General features: G+C 42.8%; 2 protein-coding genes across 3 annotated transcripts in view; both read right to left on the bottom strand.

Annotated features, from left to right (window-relative positions):
• LOC113033804 (4-hydroxyphenylpyruvate dioxygenase-like) overlaps positions 1-27,213 on the bottom strand; it is a 55,389-nt gene that overhangs the window by 2,278 nt on the left and 25,898 nt on the right. The window contains exons 1-9 of one of the 2 annotated variants that reach the window (XM_026187918.2): positions 5,779-5,847; positions 5,592-5,618; positions 5,395-5,457; positions 5,050-5,154; positions 4,814-4,856; positions 4,306-4,388; positions 4,128-4,217; positions 3,910-4,013; positions 3,721-3,798 (exon numbers count right to left, since the gene is read on the bottom strand). In XM_026187918.2, coding sequence (XP_026043703.1) covers positions 3,721-3,798; positions 3,910-4,013; positions 4,128-4,217; positions 4,306-4,388; positions 4,814-4,856; positions 5,050-5,154; positions 5,395-5,457; positions 5,592-5,618; positions 5,779-5,781 — 596 coding nt within the window. In that variant the 5' untranslated portion in view covers positions 5,782-5,847. Of the gene's footprint in view, positions 1-3,720; positions 3,799-3,909; positions 4,014-4,127; positions 4,218-4,305; positions 4,389-4,813; positions 4,857-5,049; positions 5,155-5,394; positions 5,458-5,591; positions 5,619-5,778; positions 5,848-27,213 lie in introns of those variants that run through there. The other variant, XM_080309023.1, reaches the window with a different exon arrangement.
• aplnra (apelin receptor a) lies at positions 17,655-19,745 on the bottom strand. Its single transcript, XM_026187666.2, has one exon. The coding sequence runs from the start codon at positions 19,520-19,522 to the stop codon at positions 18,437-18,439; it is 1,086 nt and encodes a 361-aa protein (XP_026043451.1). The 5' UTR covers positions 19,523-19,745; the 3' UTR covers positions 17,655-18,436.

Below are 27,213 nucleotides of genomic sequence, written 5' to 3'. Positions count from 1 at the left end.
TCTTCCTGATATTGCTGTCATTCGGAACCGCTACATCGATCACTACGGCCGTCTTCTTCTGTTTGTCTACCACCACTATGTCCGGTTGGTTAGCCACCACCATTTTGTCCGTCTGTATCTGGAAGTCCCACAGGATCTTAGCTCGGTCATTCTCCACCACCCTTGGGGGCATCTCCCATTTTGACCTCGGGACTTCCAGGTTATACTCGGCACAGATGTTCCTGTACACTATGCCGGCCACTTGGTTATGGCGTTCCATGTATGCCTTGCCTGCTAGCATCTTGCACCCTGCTGTTATGTGCTGGATTGTCTCTGGGCATCTTTACACAGCCTGCACCTGGGGTCTTGCCTGGTGTGATAGACCCCAGCCTCTATGGATCTTGTGCTCAGAGCTTGTTCTTGTGCTGCCATGATTAGTGCGTCTGTGCTGTCTTTCAGTCCAGCTTTGTCCAGCCACTGGTAGGATTTCTGGATATCAGCCACCTCCTCTATCTGCCGGTGGTACATACCGTGCAGGGCCCTGTCCTTCCATGATGGTTCCTCGTCTCCCTCCTCTTCCTTGGGTTTCTGCTGCCTGAGGTATTCACTGAGCACTCGGTCAGTTGGGGCCATCTTCCCAATGTATTCTTGGATGTTCGTTGTCTCATCCTGGACTGTGGTGCTGACACTCACCAGTCCCCGGCCCCCTTCCTTCCGCTTAGCGTACAGCCTCAGGGTGCTGGACTTGGGGTGAAACCCTCCATGCATGGTAAGGAGCTTTCTTGTCTTTATGTCAGTGGCTTCTATCTCCTCCTTTGGCCAGCCTATTACCCCAGCAGGGTACCTGATCACGGGTAGGGCGTACGTGTTGATGGCACGGATCTTGTTCTTACCATTCAGCTGACTCCTCAGGACTTGCCTGACCCTCTGCAGGTACTTGGTGGTTGCAGCTTTTCTAGCGGCCTCTTCATGGTTCCCATTCGCCTGTGGGATCCCCAAGTACTTGTAACTGTCCTCTATGTCTGCAATGTTGCCTTCTGGTAGTTCAATCCCCTCAGTTCTGACTACCTTCCCTCTCTTTGTTACCATCCGGCTACACTTCTCCAGTCCGAACGACATTCCAATGTCATTGCTGTATAGCCTGGTAGTGTGGATCAGTGAATCGATGTCTCGTTCACTCTTGGCATACAGCTTGATGTCATCCATGTACAGGAGGTGGCTGACAACTGCTCCGTTCCGTAGTCGGTATCCGTAGCCAGTCTTGTTAATGATCTCACTGAGGGGGTTCAGGCCTATGCAGAACAGCAGTGGGGACAGAGCATCTCCTTGGTAGATCCCGCACTTGATGGTGACTTGTGCTATGGGCTTGGAGTTGGCCTCTAGTGTTGTACGCCACATCCCCATTGAGTTCCTGATGAAGGCTCTTAGGGTCCCATTGATCTTGTACAATTCTAGGCATTCCAGTATCCAGCTGTGGGGCATTGAGTCATAGGCCTTCTTGTAATCAATCCAGGCAGTGCACAGGTTGGTCAGTCTGGTCTTGCAGTCTCGGCTGATTGTTCTGTCTACCAGTAGCTGGTGTTTTGCGCCTCTGGTATTCTTGCCAATTCCTTTCTGTGTCCCGCTCATGTATTGACCCATGTGCCTGTTCATCTTAGCCGATATGATGCCTGACAGGAGCTTCCATGTAGTACTGAGGCAGGTTATTGGTCGGTAGTTGGAGGGGACCGGTCCCTTCTTGGGGTCCTTGGGGATCAGGACCGTCCGGCCTTCAGTTAGCCATTCCGGGTGTCTCTCGTTAACTAGCAGCTGGTTCATTTGTGCTGCCAGACGCTCGTGGAGTGCAGTCAGCTTCTTCAGCCAGTAGGCGTGAACCATGTCGGGCCCTGGTGCTGTCCAACTCTTCATACTGGAGACCCTTTCTTGGATATCTGCCACTGTGATGGTTACTGGACCCTGTTCAGGGAGGTCGCTGTGGTCTGCCCTCAGATCCTCTAGCCACTGAGCATTGCCGTTATGGGTTGCATCCTTCTCCCATATGCTCTTCCAGTATTGCTCCGTCTCCAGCCTTGGTGGTGCTGTTCTCTTATTGTTCCCTTGCCACTGAGAGTACACCTTTGCTGGTTCTGTGGAGAACAGCTGGTTTATTCTCCTGCCTTCTATCTCTCTGGTGTACCTCCTCAAGCGGCTGGCCAAGGCTGTGAGTCTTTGCTTGGCAGTTTCCAAGGCCTCAGGTATGGACAGCTTGCTGTATTTCTTAGGCACCTTATTTGTCTTACCTTTCTGCAACTCCGTTAGTTGGCTAACCTCCCTCCGTGCTACTTTGATCTTGCCCTCTAGCCTCCTTCTCCATGGAGGGTACTGCCCCTTGTCGCTGTTCAACGTGTAGCCAAGCATCTCACTGATCACTGCTGCCGTATTGTAGATCAGCTTGTTAGTGTCGGTAATCGTGGTTGTAGGTATTGCCCGTAGTGCTGCATTAACATCATCTAGCAGACCTTCTGAGGGTACTTCACGTAATCTTGGTAACCGGCTACGGGGGATCCAGGTTTCAAGCTTGGCCATGATCCTATTTTTCAGGTCAGTTCCTCTCGCACTCAACGATCCTTCTCCTATCGCACTTGGGGCTATGTACCCAATCTCGGGTGGGGGTGATGATATCGCCCCCCTGACCTGGCGTCCTGACTCCTCCTTGCCGTAGCATTTGTGTTGTACCTCGTCAATCTCTAGCTGTGAGAGCAGTCCCTTCTTTCGAATGTTGGAACACTGAGCTACTAGTTGTTTCGCCGTCATTGTGGATGTTGGGTATCGAAGAATCCATAGGTCCCTCATCCTATTCATGTAGCCCCTTCCGCCGGGGTTACTTGCGTAGTAGCATTCCAACAACGCCCTGTTTTCGTCTCTTGCCCACCGATGCCTTCTTGTTATATTTATATATATATATATGTATATATATATATATATATATATGTATATATATATATATATATATATATATATATGGAGAGAGAGTGAGAGAGAGAGAAATATAGCCTCATATATTATATTAAAAGAACCAGAGCTGCAAAAGCAATGTACATATTAATGCAATTTACATTTATAGTGATACCCTGGGCTTCATACACCACAGACACCACATTAACTAAATTTGAGGGGTTACATTTTTGGCCTGTAAAAACATCAGTGACTGACATTTTTATGAGCCAGAAAAAAATTGGTTCTTCACATCTGAAAACCGCCAGCCAGTGTAACACGCCTCTTCAGAGGTTAAACCAATGAGCTTGCTCATTTAGAGAACTGCCTTACTTCCAACAATGCAGTAAAAAAAACAAAAAAAACAAAACAAGATCCAGATGTGGAAAGCCCACTTAATGCAAAGTCATGCTGATCCCAAGTCATGCCAAAAAAACTGAGTTATGTAAGAATCAGACACCCTTTAACTCCGCCCCTCATTCACCCTCTGGCTTGTGTTTCTGCAGAACACATGGCAAAAGTTGGCCTTCGAGGATTTTTGCTCGACAAACCCTCTTAGATGTGGATAACTGACGGGGCATATTTGAACCCGAAGCACAATCTTTTTCTAAACCTAACCAACTAAAAACAAAGAAATATTCTAGGAAATATTCAAGCCTCCCTACATCTTCTGCAGTTTTTTTCGTCCCAACACAGAGGCTTTTAGTTGTATTTATATGGTACATTGCTATTTCACACTCTCTACAAGAACTAGCTGCAAGTCCTCACCATTCCACTGCTGAAACCATCTCATCATCTGGTTGGTTTCCTACAACGTGATCGATAAAGTCCAGGTTTCCACTTGGGCTGCACGGAGGGGAAAAACAAACAAATAATTCAGTCAGCTGTGATTCAGACAGAAATACACATTATCAGTTTACAAAAACATCACATCCGGAATAATTTCTGTTTACTCACAGTTTGTCGAGTAAGGGGTCCTTGAACAGAGGAGGATGGAACCCAGGCAGAAACAATCCACTGTATCCTGTCCTCTCCACAAATGTGTGAGTGGTGTCACCATACTGAAGGAAACAAAAGCAAATCCAAAATCCTGGATTTTCTGATGTTTCCAACTTTTTTCATAAATCCCTGAATCATGGTATCTAAAATATTCACTATAAATATACAACACTTACAGTTTGCAGCACAGCCAGCCTGACTTTACCATATTTGTCCTCCAGAGTGTAGGGTTCCTTTATAATGACTGCCCCTCGCGCCCGGGCTTTCTGTTTGGGAAATAATGTTAATTATGGAAGCAATAGCTTTTTCAGTTACTAACATGATGCATCTGTAAAATAAAAGCTGAACCATTACCTGCACGAGAAAGTCACAGTCCTCCACTGTAAATGCAATGTCCTTCACTCCGTCCCCATGCTTAACCAAATGATCCCCCATCTCTGAAAACATGACAAGAACAGACATTTTCTTCAGCTTAAATGAACATATGATTCACAGGTTTCTTAAAACTCTTTTACATTTTTGTGATTTATAATGAATGTGTACTAAAAGGGATTGTTTTGAGTGGGACTTTCACCAAAGCATATCAAGATAATATGTTTTCAACAATTTCTTCTTTCCTTGCTTATTCAAATTGATCATAGGGGTCAGTCATGGCGCCGATATTCTTACCACAGACTAGTCTAAATATATTTTATAGACATGGAACTGCAAAAAGTCTGGCAAAAGAAAGAATGCACAAAATAGTATAGTAGTATATATATCTAAAAATGTAACAGAAGTGTAGACATGTTACAAATGAACCTGTTAAAGTCAAAAGTAATTGTGACCACTACAGGAACCCAGCTCCTTATCAGTGCTGTACCTTTGTTTCCAGGATTGAGGGCGGATGAGAACACGTAAATGATCTGTGAAATACAGAGTGAACACATCGACATGATTAAACTCCTGCCTCTGTGCATCTTTAGCTTTCACTTGAGTCTAGGTGTATTTTGTTACAATTAACATCACTCAACAAATCTACACATTGTAAGAAAACATTTTTAGGTGCTTTAAACTGATTTCCCCTCTTGTGGGCTGCGGGCACTGAGTGCTCTTTACCTTGCCTTGTTTGACTACATGTGACACCACTTCACGACTGCCCGTCTCCAAACCTTGGTAAGCCACAGGCTCAAATCCAAGCTTGTTGCAGTAATACGATGCAGCCTGTTGGAGACAAACAAAAACGTGAGCAAAGAGGGAACCGATTCACAGTCTGCTGAAACTGGGCATGTTTGCAGCAGACTGGCTTTAGCGCCATCTCCTGGTGACGAATTTTGATGGTGTTTGTGCAGCAGGGGTTCTGGGAGGTGGGAAAATGAGTGTTCTGTGTGCTGCGTTCCCTCCACCCCTTTGGATGACCAATAAAACAGCTAAAAGAAAAGTAGAAAGCTGGAACTAACTTACCTGCTTTGCATTTCCAACCCAGAATGTTAAGTGATCAAAGCAGAGGAATCTGCCCTGCTCATGCTGAAGACAAAAAGAAATAACAAAAATCAGTCACATATGCAAGTTTTAAAAAAAAATCTAATAATACCAAAACCAGCTTGCAGTCAATGATTAAATCATCTCTGCAGTGCAACACACACGAATCAGTTATTTACCTTCTCGCCTTTGTCTGTGTATGTTGTCTGCAATTAAAAGTAACACACCAACACTTACTACTTACAGAAAAAGAACTGCTTTTTTGGCATAACCAATATTATCTCCATGCAAACACAAATTCTCAGAGCGACCTGAGATAGGAGAAAGAAGCCATTTGAGAGGATTCATCAGCGAAGAGCAACTCACCATCTTTGCTGGAGGTGATGAGACCTGACAGTCCGAATGAAATCTGTGGCGAACGTCTGAATTTAAAAGCCGGGCAGGAAGTGTTTAAACCCACTCCCACCAATGGGGTGGAGAGATTGGAGGAGGAGAGCGTGCTGATGCTTTGTGCACTTTTGCTGTTATGCAATGATTACTTGGGGGAAAAATCCCTTCAAAACTTTAAAGATGTCATTAAAAGAAACAAAAACAAAAATCATTATCACCTTATTCACTGACTGATGCTGCTCAGTATGAGAGACGACGGCTAGACCCATCCAGAGATGTGCAGAAAATGTAATTTTGCTTGTGTTGTGAGTTGCTCTGTATGAGAATGCGTTTTTGCATCCAAACATTATTCTTCAAAAAAGGAAACACAAAAACGAATTGTCCACACAGGTTTTGAATTACAACTGCATTTTTTTAGGACAAGAAGGACCTAGGAACATATGTTAGTGTTTAGCGGCAAGAGGAGGCTCACGCATCCCGAACTCTCATTGGCTCAAAGGGTTTATGCTGAGTGAACCCTCATGTGCTTGAAAATACCCTCAATCCCCCATCCCATCAATCATCCTCCTTCACGTGCAGTTTTCTACTGATCTTAAAACTATTTCATTATCATTAAAAATCTAATTGACCCGAACTCAGTCGTGGTGCATGTAATGTTTTCACAGAAGGTGCAAATGATCTCAGAGCAAATGGGACCTGCATAGGAATGAGTCAGACTGTGCAAGTTTATTATACGACAATGTTCATCACAAAAGAAAAGAAAAGATAATGAAAAAATAGAGGATGTTTTAATGAGATTAAAGACTCCATATGATACAAATCGACGGGCCTCAGTGTGAAGAGCAGACAAAACAGCTCTTAAAGGCAGAACCAATCGCATTCAAGTATCCTGCATCAAATCTAAAGGATCCTGCTGAAAGAACTACAAATGCGGTGCATGTATGATAGATCCTGTCAGTTATCCCTAAATCCTGCACTGCATCCAGATGAGCTGTTGAGCCTGTGACCCCGAGCACAAACAGCACAGCTGAGGTTTCTCTGCACTAAACATCAACTAAATGGCCCAAAGAAGCAAAGAGCAACCTGTCAATGCAAAAAAGCTACATTCAGAGTGTGTATAGTACACAGACGTGCACACAAGCACTATAATTAAATGCATGTCATCCTCGTGTATTTCACAGAGGAACATATCTAGTCTAATCGTCTGTCAAACAGCAGATTTGTTAGTCATCTGTTGAAGCTCTATTTTCCAGTAACGGCTCACTAATCACTAATGAGAAACTCAAAGCCAGCCCTCAGTGTTCCAGCTGTCCCCGAAGATCGTTGTTTTTCATGCTGTTACCAAGAGGCTTAATGTTGTCAAGGGATGCAGCGACACACATGCAGACCAAGGAACATAACACGCGTGATCAAATAATTGTAGCTGCATTACACAACTACTACTATTGCATGATTTAATAGTGTGACATGGGAGGGGTAGAGTATGTGCTGTTCAACCGAGTTGCGCTCCTCGAATTATTATAGTAGCTCAGTTCAAAGGAGGCGGACAAGCCTGAAAATAACAATGAGTGATTCTTTCTCTGAGAAAAATCCAGAAATACTGGTGAACAGTGAACAACAGGAGCAACCACAGAACAATGCTGCTGCAGCAGAGGAGCATGCCTGTTCTCTCAATCCAGATGATAAGTGTTTGGAGGACAATGCACCTGCAGAAAAGGAGTCGCAAGGAAAGATGCAGTCTGTTTTCCAACAGGTACGTCACCAGATCAGATCACAAGTGGGTGTGCGACTCCCAAAGAGCAGCATACTGGAGCTAGTGCAAAAAGTAAAAGAAATGGAGCTCGCACAGGTGAGCGTCGAAGCTGATGGTGAGGAGGCGAGTGGTGAAGAGGGAAAACAAGTGCTGAAACATGAGCGCAAAAATGAGATCTGTCTGAAGGAGGAGGAGGAGATGTGTACAACGTTTGAGGAAAAGCTCGAGGCCAGAACAAAGGCCTTAAAGGATGAGTTTCAAGTTCAGATTTCAGGGGTGCGCACTGAACTGCAGGCCTACACTGACCAGGCTCTGAAAGACTTGGAGTCTAAGATGCAAAGCTGGCAGGCCAACAGTCAGCAACAGGCACAGTCCAAAGAACAGGAGAGCAAAAGTCCAGACAAGAAGCAGAAACCTTCACCAGCTCCTTCTATGGGGTCCAGAAGAGGAAGGGTCCTGACTCGGACCATGACCACCATCATCCCTAAAACCTGTCCTCCTGTCGTGATTGGCCCACGTGCCAAATCAGAGACACTGAGCTCCTTTAAGTGTGAGTGCTCTCGATTTCCTCCTAAAGACCCAGTTCTTTCTTTATTAGGAAACAGAGCCTGCCAGAGCCACAAACCTCTCCCCCCAGCTCGGCCCCAAATGCATCAGCGTAAAAGGTCCATCCAGGCAAAGGCTAAACCGGGAAAATGACTCATCAAAATCGTATTCATTCATGCAGCACAAATGTTACTGCTACTGTCTGTTACCTTTAACCTGTTATACCACTGCAGCACTGTATAATGAAATCTGAGTGAAATCTGTAATCATGACTGTTAAAATAATAAAGCATCTTCTGAAAGCTTCAAAGGAGATCCTACTTAGATCAGAATCAGCTCAAACACTTCTGTGTCATCATTTATCCTACAGTTACACAGCTGTAGCAGTTTCAACAAAAACCTTTTTGGGAATGTGAACTATTTCTGAACTTCTTTAGAGGAGAAACTATGCAAGGATCCAAACCATGATGTCTGCATTCCTCAAAATATTTTAACACAGAACAGAGTTGGGCTATAAAATATATAAAGATAGCACTCCATAATACGGCCTGTCATTAAGGGTGTAATGTCCCCAGATTTAAAATAAAGTTTCAAAGTAACTTTTGTGAAATTGTGGATTTAAATCACCTAAAAATATTGGTCAGAAATTTGAAGAACTGAATAACTTCAGTGTATTTTAGTCAAAAAACAGTTTTTCCTCACTTTACATTATAAACACGCGTTACTTTTGAGGGCTAAAATAAAAGCCTCATTCAAAAAGTACAACAAACAAAACAAAAACTTGGGGAAAGTAAGCTGCCTTTTTACAGAGCCTCCAAAAATTCATACTATCACTTAAAGGTACAGTACGTATCCACACTAGATGTCAGTAGATGTCAGCTGTGTTCCAAAACGTCGGCTGCATCCTTCGGTAGGACCCGGCCTTCGAAGGCTGAGAAGGCTGGAAGTGCAAGGCTGTGAAATGGGACGGTCTAGCCTTCAGATTTGGGTCACCGCTGTGTCGGTGGAGTTTAATAAACTCGGCCGTCTGCTCCTTGCTATCTAAAATATAACAGGACACTTGCATAAATTCTCGACCGTGAAAATATGTTAAATGTTTATTTTGTGACCCAGAAAGATTAACAACATTAATTTTAAAACTCAGTAGCGGCCGCCATTGTTGGCAGCTGAAATTTGGCTGGGCCGCGCTATGAATTCTGGGATATGGTGGGCCACGAAGGACACACCCGACCCATCCTTCAAATTCGGGGAAATGAAGGACACATTTGTCGGCCGCATTTGAAGGAGTCGACGAATTGGGACAGCCTTCGTCACCTGGCTGTGACGTAATCGGCCTTCAAATGCGGCCTCCGGAGGATGCAGCCGTTGTTTTGGGACACAGATATAGTACGCACCGTACGTAGTACGCGTAGTACGCGTAGTTCAAGCGTGCAGACCCCCAGTTGGGACACAGCCGACCCATCCTTCAAATTCGGGGAAATGAAGGATGCATTTGTCGGCCGCATTTGAAGGATTCGACGAATTGGGACAGTCTTAGTCGCCTGGCTGTGACGTAATCGGCCTTCAAATGCGGACTCTGAAGGATGCAGCCGACGTTTTGGGACACGTGGATAATCTTAGCTACAGTGGCTGCTGTAGGACAAACATGTTCATGTGTAGTGAGTGTACACTCTCAGGCTGCTGTTTACCTCAGCTGTCGGTATGTATCTACCTCTACTCTGGAGGAGGCTGTAAAATGTTGTGAAGGGAGTCTGATACGAGTTGTGAAACTGAGGTGAGTTGCTGAAGACATCCTGGACTTTTTTGTTGGTAAATGCTGCTGTTTGCTACTGTTAGTTAATTGTCTGAGGTGGAGCTAACATTTTTCTTATTTGGACACCTTTATCAGAGATAATTTCTTGGACATTCGAGCCAAATATTAGCTGCCATTATGCTAGCTTACAACCAGCTGCTGTTGTTGTCATTGTCAACTGTCTGGAGATGGGAGGGCTGCACAACTTATCTGGTGACCAGATGTAATTGTGACAATATCTGGAATAAATGAGCATATTTATGTATGTTTTAATGTGTAAGAGGCCTGACTTCATTTCAGGAAATGAGGCTTGATATGATATAGCTCCTTCAAGCCATAGGAGCTTTGTGATCTTTATATTAAGAGTAACCTGTAAGGTTTACTACGTATGAAGCCGTTCTCTAGTCACATACAAAAAACTCGAATAGATGGAATGACCACTGTGTTCAAGATGGTGGGGCTACATGTCAAACATGTAAAAAGTTTACATTGTACAGACTCTTTTTTTTTTGCATATACTGTATTTTCATTTTCCACATTTCAGTAAATCACCGCACCTAATTTACAGTGAAGTACTGTGGTAAGGAGAAAATTACATACAATGAGAGGACAAGTTAACCACAAAAATGATGTAGTTCAGTTTTTAAAAAGTACCTTACATTTGCATCTTTGTGGACATCATGTTGCTCTGACCAGAGATTTTTGTGACCGTTATACTCTTCTTCAAATAATTGTCAGTGTACTTTTATTTTAGATCCGGGCCATGTTATAAAGTGCTGCTTGTTTGAAATAATGCTTACTTTCATGCACCAGCTTTGGTTTCAGGGTCTGCTTTAGAACTGTTCCGCCCTCTGGTGGTGAGATTACTTACAGCAGACAGGACTGTTGATATCTGCAGGTAAAGATAATATACTACTACTACTTGTGGCTTCTCCTCCAATGCTGGCCATGAACCGTTTGAACACTTTAAATTCATACACTGTATGTGTTTGTTCACTTTTGCTTGTTCACTTTTCATCTGTGTAAAATAAATTAAACAACTTTCTTTGAAGTCTCAGTTTTAATGTCAGTACACGTCCAAAAACTGGATTTTCCACTATAATTAATAGCCTTGACAAGTGAATTTAAATATAATAATGAAGATCAACAATCACTCACTTCACACATAATGTTTATTGAATTATGAGCGGATCCCTTGACCAGGACACAAGGAGCAACATTCATGCGTGCCTTTAATTGTACACCCTATATGTGTAGGTCAGTTTCAGTAAAGGCTTAAAAAAGCCCTACCCTATAATCATCATTAAATTAGTACTTGAGAACTTTCAGTTAAAACTATAACGGTCATGGCCTGTGTTTTGGTGATTCTACACTTTGACCAACAGATGGCAGGAGTTCATGTATTTGGGCTCAGATGAACACAGCTTAGCAGACAAGAAATTAAGCAGTTTTATATTTTGGTGTAAGTGGAAGCAGTGGTGAAATAACATAAACTGTATGCTTTTACTGAATGGCTAAATGAGTACTTATGATAATATATTTTTAAGGTGTCAGAGTGGTGTAGTGGTAAGACCCTAGGTTTGAATCCACCGGGCAGCTGTCTGGCTGAGTGATACTGGTTATTGCTTGGAGATTTTTAGGTAAGTACAGTCAGGAAAGGTTTAATGTGAAAAGTCTGGGTACTCCATTAAGGCACTATAACGTAATATCCAGATATGACGATTTTGTACAGTATTCTACATAAAATTATGTGCAGAGAAAGGACAATTTACTAAAAAAACTGCTTGGAGTTAACCAACAAGTTCTCATCTTCTTTGTCGACACCTTGTCACCGGTGTTGGTCTGGCCAGAGATTTTTATCAACATTGTGTCTGATGACTTCTTGTGTGGTTCATCCATACCCTGTAATGATTTGGATGTCATATTGAGCCAGCAGCATTGACCCAAATTATTCTGACTACACCTCCATGAGGAAAAGATCTGTTCCACTAGATCCAGGATTGGAAGGAGTGGAAGGAACTCCTTTCATGCGCAGCAAACCACACCTGTTCACTCTTGCCTCAATAGACATCAACGCAAACAATGACATCATTTGGCAAATCTGGTCTAACTAAAGGTCTGTTGTGTTCTGGTATAAGTGGTATATAAAGCGTATTTAGGAAGGCCAGTGGAAGCTGAGTGGAAGATGTACGAGTAGGCAGTAATAAGAAGTATCGGAGATTGAAGAAAATCTGCTTATATTTGCAGCTAACACCCACTAATGACAATGTCACTCTTTGTGTTAGCTTCACCTGAAACCACATGTGATGGGACCATGTAAGTCTGGAAAATCAAAAAAAACCCCAAAATACAATCCCTGTGCACATCAATGGATTACCCGGAAACACTGCCACTGCAGCTCCTTAACTCTGTCACTACTCTTGTCCAGGGGCACCTTTGTAGAATAGCTTCATCGTCACTTGAAGCTGAATTTAAATAAAGCTGAGTAAACTAATACTCTTGTTGTTTATGACTGCACTCCATCCCATCCCCTCCAACTGGTCGCTGCAGATGGCAAAGTCTGGTCATGTCATGGTCATCTGGCCATGCTGCAAACTTCCTGTTCTTGCTGCCAACATGATTTTGCACATGAGAAATATGCTCTATCACTTCATAATCCTTACACGTCTTAAATTGTGTTGTAATTTTGTGGCTATTTACCTATGCAGTACTTGCTGAATAGTTTTGAACTGCTTCTCCCTGTTCCTCTAGCTAAGAGTGTTCCTCCATTTGCATAATTGGTAGTGATTGTGCTCTAAATTTGGAGTGTACACACATTTCAATAGATTTTGATAGTGGATTTTTTTCACATAGGACCCGTCAAACTATAAAAGGAAATTCTGTGATTCTGATTTGTAGAAAAATCAACTCATGTTTTTTTTTTTTTTTATTAGCAAGCCGTGTGCAAGTGGTTACTGGAGACCTGAGCACCTGAGTGCTTCCAGCAGCTGAACTGGCACTGGGACCAGCCAGTGACAGGAGATGTATTTAGCTGCGAAGCAGGCACAGGAGCAGTGCCCCTTAAAGCAGGCCTTTCACAGTGGACGGGATAGAGAAAGATGTGAAGAGGACCTTTGTGTTTCAGGGACGATGAGTCCTGAGCGACCATATCCGGAGGGGGCGAGGGCCCAGCACATTCAGGTCTGGCCAAACCACGCTGCCCTCGGAAGCAGCATCTCGCCCCTAACGATATCCACCAGCGGCACAGCTCATTATGATGCACAGTGCAGCAGGTCTGGTCTTCCCTAGGAAATATGCATCGGTGGATGAAACAGTTTTCAGGTCTGTTAGGCAATATTTCCTATGATAGGAAGAAAGATAAATCACACATTTTCATAGTTGAATAAAAACCTCTCATTCACTCGCTCAGATCCAATCGGGTGGCGTGAACATGTCCCTGAGCCGATATGAATAACAATGGCAAGAAGGTGGCGTTGGAGGAGATCCATTTGTAAACCCTGGTTTCCTAACCACCTCTTGAAATGTGCCAAAAGATAACAACATTACACTGAAAACACCAGTCTCATGTAAATGCTGTATTTTTCTGGGCCGTTGTTCTCAGGATTTGGACAATTAAAGCGAGGGGGCCACTTTCAGGTTAAACTAGACAGATTACTGAGAGAAGCTGATTTCAATAGCGATCCCTGGGCAGACGTGGTAGCAATTTACAGTTGTCGCTGGTGTGTATTGGAGCTGTTCTCAGGCGGCCCCTTGTGTGAGGTACGATTAGACATGTTATACCTCATTATTCGTGAGAGCGTTTGGATAAGATTCGGGGTAATCTGACTCTTTTTCCGAGGTCTGTGCAATACCAGCCGTTGCTATCAGCACGCTTTCAAAAAGAAGGAAAGAGATATGGAGATAAATACAGCTGTGAATGCAGAAAAAATTAGAGCTATGTTTTCTTTAAAGAAAAAAACCTTCCAAAAGATCTGAGGATAAATGCTGCGAGACATGTGAACACTTTCACTAAGTTTTAGTCTAACATCTATTATCCCGTGTTTACATAAATGCTAAGCCTAGTAATTATTTTCATTACCATCACTTTAATGGTCAGCATTAAAGTGACAGCATGTTTAGAGTGGTAGCTTTGTAATTTTGTCTTTGAGCTAACAGTTTCTATGATATAGGAAGCAGGTTTTTATTTGACAGGATGTCACACTGTTGGAGTGGAAGTGTTAAATAAATGAGAAAAGGCATAAACAAAGGTATGTGCCCCAGCATTGAAACCTAGTATTAGAAGGTGGTAATGGGTGGGAGTCGTGGGGGCATGGGGGGGCTGGAGCTTCCCATGTTTCAGTGTCAGGTTGGACTAACTTGTTTTGGTGGATCAGGGGGCCTGCTGTCTAGACTGGTGCTGGTCTCATACTCGACTCAGACATGTCACAAAATAAGCCTTAATCCTGAGGACAGTTTCTCATCACAAAGCTGTCAAACCCTCACCGGGGATAAAAACAAAATTCCTCCACTTACCGTCATGTTTCTGATTGTTTTCGAGATTATTTAAGCAAAGGCACAAAACAAACGAGCCTGAAAACAAGAGTCAACAAAATGTATTCAAGAAACATCTGCAAAGTTTGGACAACTGCGGTTCCACGCTCGTAAACATCTCATCTTTTATTTAAAGCTCTGAGGCTGGGAGAAACAAACACTACGGAGTATTTTTCACTGCTTCTGCCTGCTTCCAGTCGGTTTTATGAACTAACTGCTGCTGGGTCCAACTGAATTATGCTGTTCTCCTTGTTGTAACTTCCTTCAAGTGAGCTCTTAATGAAATGAGTCATATAGAAATAAGACTGTCACATCTAGTTAGTCATCCTTCTGCACACCTTTTGAATTATTTGTGAATGTCAGAAAAAACAGCGATAAAATGTTAGGATTTTATGCTCATTTATTCTTTGAATGCCTTTAAAACATGAATATTTATCAAAGTTGTATCATTCTAGTAGATTTTATTATAGGTGTGCGACTGATTTGATCAAATCCAACAGATAAAAGCATGCGCCCTCACAACTGTCATTAAATTGGATTAAAAACTCTGGGTAGGGAGTGGAAGCATGAGAAATTGCCCAGAGTGAAAAGTAAATCAAATTTAAATATATATACATAAATACAAAATGTGTGAAAAGCTTCAAAATTCGAAGTTCATTTGAGACTCTCACTGCTTGGAGTAAAAACTCGTAGAAAAATAACAGCTGATTCCAGAAATGTGGAGAGGACTGTTGCAAACACTCACCCTCCTCCTCTTGGACAGACAGACAGACAGACAGACAGACAGACAGACAGAGACACACACACACACACACACACACACACACACACAGGAGCAATCGCAGCCCACACCTCACCACCCCCTCCCACTCTCTATTTTTCGGGCTTCACTAGCTCCATTGTGCTCCAGATTTGTAGGATTGACAGACAAAACAAAAAGGCGAGGGACTCTCAGAGGTCATGCGGATCCTCCAGAATACAATTTTTTTTCCCCTCTCACCGGCTTCCTAATTCCCCCCCCTCAGTGCTGTGTTCTCTGTGCGGATAGCTCTACTGTATAGAGTCATCCCTAGTGCTGACTGTTTCGTGTGTGATTTGAAGAATGGGGAGCTGATTGTGTGCATTATAGTCAGCAGGTGGATGAACAGTACAGAGAAAGTAGGGTTAGCGTTGACAGCCCGTGCTATGTGTCAGGTCTCTGTTTACATGTGCATATGAACGCACTCACACACACAGTGTGGGGTGCATTTGTTGCTGCTTGGGTGGGATGGAACAGCAGGGAGATCTAAGGAAAGGGGAGCAGTTGTGCTTTGGTTCAGATGTCCCATTTGGGTGTGGCAGCTCACACTGATGACAGCACTCAGAAACTGGCACCTGTGTGAGACGCTTTAGTGTGTTTCGCTGTAAGTGTGGAGCTGCAGACTGATTGTGTGGCTGGTGTGATTACGCATTCATTCAGGTGGATAACACAAAAACATATCTCCAGCTTTATTTCTGAGCTGGGAGCTGCGCAGCTGCGTTTGTGTTGATTTCTTAACTATCATTCTGAAGCTATGAGGTCTCATTTGATCTAGATAAGACCCATCATTCAGGGATTCATTGATTCAGCAACCCATATTTAAATGATAAAACTGGCTGAATAATGAAAAGCATGTATTTATCTATCAGAGCGTGCGATTGGTTGACACAATATAGCAGCTATTGTTTGGGACAAACAATACTTGTGCATTAAACTTCATGCCTCCTGACCAGGAAAACAACATTATAACAGGGGCAGCAGACCAACATGCTTGAACTCCCTTTAAGAATACTTTAGGCGCGCTGCGACGCCCACGTCCAAACATCCCTGAACACACAAACAGGTCACACAGCCCACACAGGAACACAGAGAACATTTATGTGCAACTGTTGTTTTTGTGTTTGCGGTGTTCCCAGTGTGCTTTGGTCAGCTGGTATTCAGGGTGAGTTATCTCAAAGTGAAGCATCAGACAGGCTGTCAGGCCAACTGATCTCAATAATAACAACATGTCTCGCATTGTCCGGCACGCGTGAGTGACTCTGCTTCCACGGTCTAATTGCTACTCGTATATCTGCTGTTTTATATAAAGATGAACTAAAAAATGAATTCTTCTGTTATTACACAATAGAGTTAATGGTGCAGTGAACGCTTGTGTTATGGGTTAGATTCTGTATGCATCCGAAATACGTAAACTAGATACATAAAATCTTTTCTAATAAATCTATCAAGCTGAAGAATCATTGCATGTTTGAGCAATCTAGCGTCTGCGAGGATCTCACAAAGAACATTCTGGCATTTACTGCAAATAGGCTCCGTTTCGCCAGGATGGACAATAAATAACATATGATCTCTCACACATAAAGAAACGATGAATCATGCAGCTTTGCTTTTTTTCGACACTTCACACATGTGGTTACTTTAGAACGGTGGTGCAAGATGACCCATGTCCCAAGTTTCTCACTTCAATCACCTCACAGTTTCTTCTTTAGTGTGATGGAGCATCTGCACACCCCATCCCGTGCTCCAAGAACCCCTCTGACTGCAATCTCTTGTCAGCAGGCACAAATATTGACTTGTTCGGCGGCCCCGATTTCTGCCAGGATTAGAGTCCCACTTCCCCCCTAACCCATCCCACCACCGATATTTCTAAACGGTAATTATGCCCAACAGAGCTCATTACTGTCAAATCAGAATATCCCTTAGAAGAGTCACTCAGTGGTAATGGCCACGTAATTCAGCACACAGGGTTTGGCTGTCCTAAATTTTGTTATGCATAAATTTTAGCCACTTTGACTTTAACTGAGCACACATCACTCTGAATATGTTGCTGGTTCTTTCTTCCTCGCCTTAAATAAATACTAATGTTTGAAATGAAGAAATCCTGCAGAAATCCCAGCTGAGTGCAGAATACACACTCAGGATGGCAGGTAGTTTGCATAATCCAGTTACTGTCTGGATACTGGCTGTGAATCAATAGAGATTAGAGACCTATTAGTCTGAAGGTGCGAACTGAATGCAAGGTTATTCATAACAAAAGCTTGAACCCTTTGAGATACTTAACACTGAAATAACAGGACTGACGTGAAAGTGGAGGTTAAATATTTACATTTGCTGTCAAGATTGTTCTCCTTTAAAGTGATACTTGAAAATCTACCTTTGATTTGCATGCACACACACACACAGACAAGCACACAATGAATTTAAGACATCTGGTTCATAGCACACATCTTTAATACAGTAGTTAGTTACAGCGATGTCAAAAAATAAAACATATACATCAATTTGGACCATTTATAAGGCTCCTTTGTCCCTTTAGTGCGTGACTGCACTGCAAAACCCCTCCATAGCGCCCCACCCGCTCCTGTCCCTCAGCAACATTTGTCAACTGCCATCTGCCTGTCTGCCCCATCTCCTCCCCACAAACTATGTAATTAAGCTGCAACACCTTTGCTCCTTTTACACCTCCCTCCCTCCCTTCCGTAACCCAGACTTCTACCTTCTTTGAAGCTTTGAAGAGACACTGCTTTGTTTGATTTCCCTGCTCATGTACAACAAGTGCTTCTACAATAAATCAGCAATATATCCGAACGAAGATGGTATGAAAATAGGGTGTAGCTTTAGGTTTCATCCAGTGTAAAGAGCAATTCATATTTCTGCCTTTTTTCATGATACAAATGAAAAAACCTCTGCAAATACAAATTTAAACAGAAAAAATAAAGACTTTTTTTTTCTCTGAGAATTTGAGGAACAATGCAGCTAAAGGAGCTCAGCCAGCTGGCTCCAGCTTCCCAAGTTCACACAGCATACAGAGTATTGGCCTCTCTCACTGTACATTGGGAGGAACACATAATGAATATCATGACTGTAGGCAGTGACAATTCAAAGTTCATCATCTCATCTTACCAGCTTTGAACAATGGACACATAAAGTCTGTATTTTTACAAGTGTTCCAGCAGTTGGAGCTGTCCTGCAGCAGCCCTGTTTCACTTTGCTCTCTACACCTTGGTGGCCAGAGACTGAACCTCTGACTTCTGAGTCTGGGCGCTGAGAGTGGACGACATGGAGCTCATCTGGCCGTGCATAGCTTTCTTCAGGTTGAGCAGGCACAGACACTGGGAGCGAAAACGCAGGTCAAAGAAGGCATACAGGAACGGGTTGAGGCAGCTATTGACATAGGCCAAGCAAGTTGCATAGGGGTGAGCCAGCAGCAGGAAACGCAGGAAGCCGCAGGAGCTCGGAGCAAGGTTCAGGTAGGAGAGGGCGTCCATGCTCTTCAGCACGTGGAAGGGAGTCCAGCAGATGGCAAACACCACCACCAGTGTGGTGATGATTTTCAACAGTCGTTTCTTCTTCTGGTCCTCTTTGCGCAGGTTGTTGAAGTGGCGTGTGACAGTGCAGCCGATGAAGCAGTAGAAGATGGTCATGGCCAAGAAAGGTAGGAGGAAACCCAAGGCAGAGGAGGACAGGCTGAGTCCTGCAATCCACAAGTACTCATGCCTCTGGTTCATGGTCACCAGGCTGAAGTCCATGGCACATGTGGTCCGGTTGCTGTTTAGGTCATTCACAGTGGTGCGGAACAGCAGCGTGGGCACAGCCAGGAGGCCAGACAGGAACCAAATAGCACCCAGCGATGCCAGCATGGTGCCCCGCGAACGGAGCCTGCTGCTGGACAGAGAGTGCACGATGGCCAGGTAGCGGTCAAAGCTCAGGCAGGTGAGGCAGAAAACACTGGCGTACATGTTTACCAGAACAACATAGCTGCTGATCTTGCACAGAGCCACGCCAAAGGGCCAGTGGTAGCCCAGGGCTGTGTACACAGCCCAGAGAGGTAGAGTTATAACAAAGGTGAGGTCAGCAAGTGCCAGGTTTCCTATATAGACATCTGCAGCCCGACGTTTAGATTTGGACCTCCAGACAGTGAAGATGACCACGCCGTTACCTGACAGACCCAGGATGAAGATCAGCATGTAGAGGACCGGGATGAGGGAGTAAGAAGGCTCCCACTCTGAGAAGTCACATGCAGTCTCATTGTCATCATAGTACTCGTAGCTGTCACCATATTCCGGAGTGGGGGGCTCCATGCTGCAGGGATTGTTGTTAAGAAAAAAAATCCTTAATTTAAAGGGTAAAAAAAAGTAAAGAGTCCTGTAAAGTTCCAAACGGTGAATTGAAATTCAGTGAATCATAGGAGCTGGGGTTTCTGAGCAGATCCTGTGAGAGTGAGTGACTCTTGGCTCTGTCTGCCTTTTTAAACTCGCCCCTCCACACCCCTGGTTCCCTCCCAGGACGACCCCCCCCCCCCCCCCCCCCCCAGTAAAACATCTTTCAGCTCTCCCCCTCCTCCTCCTGTCTCTCACCTCTTCAGGCGCAGCCCTTCCCTCTGCCTGGAGGACAAGAAGCCTGCATTCCCTTGCAGATGACAGGCCAAAACACTTACTACTAGTAAATTCAATAAAAAATATCAGGAAAAAGACATCAAATCAATAAGACATTCAGAATTTGTCCATGTGGGAACACCACCATTACTTCTGGTCAAAATAAAGGTGTTTTTCATGTCATTTTTGAAAACTAAAGAGTCTAACATTTACTTTATTATTATTATTACTATTATTATTCTTAATAATAGTAATGATCATGTCAAACCTAAAATTAAGTCCTAGTAGTGGTGTGAACAGATCGCACAAACATTGCTTGCTTTACTTTCCTTTTTCTTTAGTGCATGTTTTCACAAGCATTTTATCTCCTATAATTTTTGCAGTGACTTTGTGGTGAGATGGTGACTCTGATTATGTGCAGAACAGGTCTGGACATATCAGATGATTACTTTACATCACAATCACTTCCGTTAAATTGTTGTTAAACCTTCAGATGCATCTCATTTAATCTTTACTGTAACTCTAATACAAGTCTCGGGTCTGACGATTGATTTCCATGATAAAAGGCCAAGCAAACACACCAGTTTGAAACAAAAACAACAGGAAACTTCACATTGACACCACCTTGGCTTCCTTTCACTACTAACTGCAGCAAATGCTCATATAATGTCCCGTAGTATAGAGTATTGTAGCAGTTATCAAATTGCTTTAAAAGAGCTTTTATGTGTTCCATTAGAAATGTTACAAAATTCAGATAATCTTTTTAGTCATCTTACAGAATATGTTGCTGGTGAAACGGCTTTCAGACTCCAGGTCCAATCCAAGGAATTACTATCAGTGGGGGAAAAAAGAGCTTGACATGCCAGAGCAGTGCTGAACATTATTTACAGCACATTTAGTTTAGGTAATCTGTTAAAAAAACAGGGCTCCTATTGGTGATAACAAGATGTTGTTACATTAATCCTCAGAATGGATTATTAACTATAAATGCACAGACTAAAAAATGCCTTTGATGAAAGGAAAGGCTCACAGCTTATCAGCCTGCACTGAGTGACTGGTGATTGTACTGTACATAGAGCAGTGGTCTGAGGGATAGCCAGAACACGGCAGATGCTTCATCCTTAATTCAGCAACAAGGAGACACTGTCAAGAGCCAGTTTTTTTGTATGCAAACATACATGCTGGATGTCGAGTGAAAAAACACGGAAGTCCACTGAAACAATTTTGCTATTATGTGTGACAAAGTTTTATTTTCCTTTTTTAAGCAAACGACAGTTTCCTCCTGGAACTGCTATAAAAAGGATGCCCTTACTGGATCCTGAACCACAAAAAAACACAGAAAAAGTACCCTAAACCAAACTTCTCTCTCTCTCTCTCACACACACACACACACACACACACACACACACACACACACACACACACACACACACACACACACACACACACACACACACACACACACACACACACACACACCAGGTGTGTCCCGCCTCTACTTCATTCCCCGGGGAGAGGATTGGCGCCTGCTGCTTCCAGGGTCAGTATCCCTTAAATAAATAAATTAGCAAATTTAAAAAATAAAAGGCGAGTAGATAAGAAACAGATGGCCAGATTAGACCAGCATATAAGATGTCTTCAAAAGACCTCCTTACTTGTTCATCATAGCCTTTATAGGTGCCAAGATAAAGTCCCGGTGCTGTTCCTGAGGTGGGAGGATGATTATCAGCAGTGAGTGAAGATTTACTGACATCGCTTTTCCAAATAAAACATATGTGAATTATGTTGTTTTTTAAGTATAGGTTATTGCATGCTTTTGTGTCATATGTTCTTTCCATAACATATTGCAAGCACTAGCTTGACAGGGAAAGCTTGTTGGGTTTCTGTCTATATGCCTGGACCACACATGTGACTCTGCCACAGCTGTGGCTGCTTTTGATCTGCTGCTGAAATGACCCTGCTGCTGTGACACGACTGCCTTGCTCTCACTCTGACTGTCATTTTGTTGGTGCGGGGACAAAATGGAGCGACTCAGCGGGAAGCGGATACTATCATGGGTTTTTGTAACAACTTAATAGAGGGAGGTTTGTGATATTTAACTTAACAGAGTTAACTGGGGTCACAGACAGGAGGGTTTGGGGACATTCGCAGTGGATACGTCAGCTCCAGTCTGGAGGAGATAAGTGACTGAAGGTGGAGGCTAATCTATGACCTGAGGTTTGTTTGAAGTGTAAAAAATGTTGACAGCACATCGGCTAACATAGCAGACCCTAGGCCTCGCAAATCATGCTGAGGGGACCTGGAGCCCAAGGGAGCCGGGGACCTGTGGGGTCACAGCGTAGTCACTTTAGAGACACGACTGGTCTTTAAGTGCATGCTGTCTCTGATGCAAAGACTTTGAATGAAATAAGGATAAAAATCATTTATACTTTTCTATCTAGTGAAATCTTAAAAACGCACTATGAGCCACATCTGCAGAGCTTTCACATCAGCTCGCTAAGAGTCGACTCTGCTGTGTCAGATGACGTCGCACTCCAGTGCCATGGAGCCAGAGCTACACCCTCAGATGTGTGAGGGCACTGCTCCTGCTGAGGGGTTTGTATCTCATCATACTGCAGGCTATACGAGGATAGCTCGCCATGTGACTCCAGTGTAACAATTTGCCATGAATGTTTAATTTTCCACAACGCAAAAAATCTGAACCTAAATGCGGGGATTGGAATACGTAAAACATTCACATTGCACGAAATGGGAAATTCTGTCAAAACCTTCCAGGCGGTTTTGTGCCGTGCTGTGATTAAACCGTCAAGCTGGAGGTCACACGCAGCTATATTTTAATCTTGACCTCAACGCTGAACTGAATGGAGACCTCCACCCAATCATAAGAATTGCTTGCTTGATAACAAGGCCCCATTGTTTCATTTTTGTTGCTCTCAGCACTTTTCTTTTAATGAGAAATACACCTGCTGACTGTTTTATTAAAATTTTGTTACACTTCCTGGAACAGGAAGATGCAAATTTGTGTTTGATCAGTGCAAGAAAATGCCTTGTTAACAGATTTAGTGTTATTTTTTGTGCTTCTATGCTTGTTTTTTTAAACCTATATCGTCCAAAAACACATTTTTGATTAAATAAAAACACAATGGGTTCTCATGAAATGTACTGCTAAGTATCCGAGTACGTCAAGACTTACAGATGTCTGTGAGTGAGGAGAGTAATCCAGGGGCCAGAATTTAATGAGGAAGTCCTTGATTGTTGATACGTGACCCTTCTGTTTTTATTTTAAACTACCGCCATTCAAGACTGCAACATTACAGTCGCAGTAAAAACAACGCACACCCTCCTTCGATTCCAAGGTTTTACACATCAGGATATATTACAAAAGTATGTGTTTTTTAGCCGGTCTTTAAGTTAAGTAAAAATCAACAAGCACAATACTGAACCACATCGTGATTATCACACAAAAATGAAGCCCAAATGTAGAAGCAGTGTGTGAGAAACTGAGTGCACCCTTTGCGCTTCCATAGAAAGTCAGAGGCTAAGTATTAGCCAGGTGAAAAAGACATCAGCCATTTTTGCTGCCCATCAGCTCTGGAGGAATCGTAAGGAATCATCTCCACACAAGTCCAGGTTTAACTGACAGCAAATGATATGGTTGTTTAGCCTTTGTACCGTTTCCATCAGCTAATTCTGAAAATTACTACTAATTTACTCTAATTTTAAAACAATTAAGTATATTCAGCATAAAGAGTGGACATATACAATGATTCGGTCATGAAGTCCAATCCTGCACGGTTTCCACTCATTAATATTAGGCTTTGTTGTTTTTTGTGGGGTTTTTTTTTATGTTTTGTTGTGTAAAGCAGCAGTGTTGAATGTATAAACCCAAAAAGATATTACTAAAAAATTACTCAAATATGAATCACCTTATATTTTAACATCAAGATGACTGAAGGCGAAGTCCTCCCTACAGGCAACAGAAAGGAGAGACTGTTTGTCTTAGGCTGTGTTTAATGTCCATTACAAACTGAGATGAACAGCTGGGCCACATATGAACGGCTTCGGGTAAACATGGTTTTATTTTGTGGGCATGTTATCAGTATTTTTTTTCAGTGAATTTTGATATCAGCTAGAAACCGCGAAGTCAAATTACAGGCAGCTTGTGAATGTCGGCCTCTGATAAAGTGTTTACTCTTACCGATAACAAGGGGATGTTGACGCACATGTCAGCTTTTACGTTAGTGCACATGCATGTGTGGAGAGAGACATACAGCTTCATGTAGGTATTTAATAATCATGTCAGACCTGCCCAGGTGAAGTTTTCAATGCTTCTCATATAAACAGTTTCAGTGCTTCATCTCTGGCAGCCTGCTTCAGCTTAACACCCCTCTGTCCTGCACTGTCAGAGCAGCAGAGCTAATGTTTGAACAGCAACACGAACTATTAATTTACATCCATATAGAACAACGTCTTTAGTCGGGGTAGATTAATTCATGTGCACGGATTATTTATGAAAATTAAAACATCATAGCTACCGAACACTTGCTTCCTCCAGTAGCTAATGACACTTTCTCTTAGCTAGCTAAGGATGTTACATTTAACACACTGAGAAAAAAAATGTGATAATACCTCAGGAATGTCAGTTAGTTACTGCAGAACACCTTGTGTTGTAGTTTTAAAGACACAAATTGACAAGGTTGTTTTTTTTTAACTGCCTTAAGGAATTTTAAATCCACACAGATTTTCACATTTTTATCTTCTGTGTTAAGCACATTGAGTTTATATAAAATAAAAGGTGTTTTATAAATGAAATTGGCACAGGGGTCATTTTGGAAGGTAAATAGAGTATTTCTTTTCAGTGTGCCTACTCTAGGTGTAATTCCTGGACACAGATACATGACTTTCTCTAGGACTGCAGCTCTCAATCACATTTAACAGTCAAGTTAGTAATTAACATTAAACTGATCCAAATGAACCTTTGAACCCAAATCAGTAGACCTCCTTAAAGTGGCAGAAAAGATCTTTGGGAAAAATGAATCTGAGGCAAACTGTTTTTGGTTTAGTTTTTAACCTCAGTCCCACCCACTACCACGGAATTTATGATCTATACTGCGGCCAGACATCAGGGGGCCAACGGAGACATTTTGGCTTCACTTTTGGGGAGCTGTTAGGTCGTCCATGGATTTTTTACAGTCACCGTTCCTGATGTGTGAGGCCTTAGAACTGTCAGATGATGTCCTTTGTTGTTTTACCGTGATTGTCAACTGATCCTATTTGGTATTACATATAAATCCATCCAGATTAACTTATTTCAGCATTTAGTGGCAGTGCGCTGAGTGTGTGCAGTATGGACACCAAAAGAAAGTTTTCCTTGGGGGGGTGAAATGGCCCATCCAAGGAAAACTGGCTTTATCTGTAGCAAGAGTCGTGCTGTTTGTGTCTGGGAGTCATTTGAGTTTGACATCCATATCAAAACCCAAACATTTGCATGCTGATGATTGTCTTTGCCACAAGAAGCAAAATCCTGACTGTTTATTTATCATTTGTCTACCTTCCTTATTCTAGGCTGCCAAGAAATAAGCACACACAGTTGTGCTTCCCTCACTTCAGAGGACATTACAGGGTTGGTAGGTAGGTCTTCCTGATACTACTGTAAACAGACTTCTGACAGTTATTTATATGATTAAATATTGTTAAATATGAGGCAACAACACTGAATGACCCACACAGAAGCAGATGTCAGCGGTGCCCTATGCTCTTCCATCCTTGTTGTCTCTGGACCTCCAGTAGCATGGTCAGGAACAGGGGGGTCACAAGGTGTTTCCCTTCTCTCCTTTTCAGGACCCCGGACCACCCTCTTACCCATCCTCTGGCTCCCCACCACATTGTGTGTGTTTGTGTGTCAGTGGACAAAACAGCAAGCACCACAGGATGTGCTATAATAGGACAGTTTGTCTCTCCAGCTGAGATGCTTCTCTCCAACTTTTGTTTTATTGTTGCTCAAGACAGTCCACTTAATTGGTATACACTGTGATGGTTATTAGAAATGTATATATACACACAAATAAGTGACATACCTTTCCTGATATTTTTTTGTAAAGTAGGATCTGAAAACTATGTCAGAGCAGCAGCTTTATGATGAAATGTGAACCTATGTCAAACAGGAGACATCTAAGACAAGTGATGTTTGGATAAATTGTGCAGGTGACAATTAGGATTTATGTGTCACCTGCATTCACAGGGAAAATCGGGATGTCGTGCAGAAATGTGGAACACAATAGCAGGGGTGGAAATAGAGAAGCGGGAGATGAGTCTAATGATAGAGAGGATGCAATGGAAGAAATGAAGGGACAAAGGACAAGGCTGAAAAGAGGATAGACAATTTTCTCTTTGCAGCTGACTTAATGACAGGGATTAGGAGCCAGGGTAACTGCTGGGATCTCAGGGCTCTGCTAGACTCCAGCCTGGCCCTCCCATCATCCCAGGGGATCTGCAGGAATCTGACTCCATTTGGCCGAAAATCTCCTGACAAAACAACAAGCCTGTGGCTCAATTAGGAGGAAATTAGCCTGCTTCACCCCCTCTGGCACAATTGATTCACTGCTTCTTCCCTGCCTTGGGTAATGTTAGTGTTAATATGATATGCAACACGAAACAGTTCAGACAAATTTGTTATTGCCTTATAGTTTGTTTGCAATCAGGTACTGTGCTTAATTTTACAATGGGAGAAGTATTCTTAAGTCAAAAGAAATGTCTGGCTCAACGCCTTGTCAGGTCCAAATATCATTACTGCCTGTTTTCTTTAAAATTGGAGAACCGAAACCCAAATCCTGTGCCTATTACGAAAAGCTGAAACCTAAACAGTGTCCCATGTGAAAACCAGGTGCTTTGCAGACTTTCCACCCAAAGCCCCACAAAGTCTGTGTGGAACTTCTGTCTGTTATTTGATAATTTCCTTCAGGACTGGAATGAAAGACCTGTAACAGACCTGACTGGCAGTGAGAAACCCCAGTGTTATCCTGACAAAAATAATTACTGAGTAAAATGCTTCAGTTCTCAATTTTTTACACACTAATTACTCTTTTGCAGTTTATTGGCCTGAAAATGTGGTCTTAGCAGCAGGGCATAAAGAGAGGTTTATGCTGAAAGTCTAACCAAAAACTGGAAATCTTCCAGGGAAATGGTAAAAGACTCTTTAAATCAAAAAACATAAAAAAAACAAGCAAACCAAAAAAATCCAAAATAGGTAGCAAGCTTTTCCCACCCAGCAGTAACACACTGTTCTCTGAAGATTTAATCTAAAATAAGCCGCAAGATTTCATCACAGAACAAGACCCATGTTCCTATTTTCTTAATATTAGAGAAAAATGTCACAATGTCAGGAAAACTATTTTTTA

The sequence above is a fragment of the Astatotilapia calliptera genome, chromosome 12 (genome assembly GCF_964374335.1).
Source record: "Astatotilapia calliptera chromosome 12, fAstCal68.1, whole genome shotgun sequence".
Classification (NCBI taxonomy): Eukaryota; Metazoa; Chordata; class Actinopteri; order Cichliformes; family Cichlidae; genus Astatotilapia; species Astatotilapia calliptera.
This window is presented reverse-complemented; position numbering and strand designations above follow the sequence as displayed.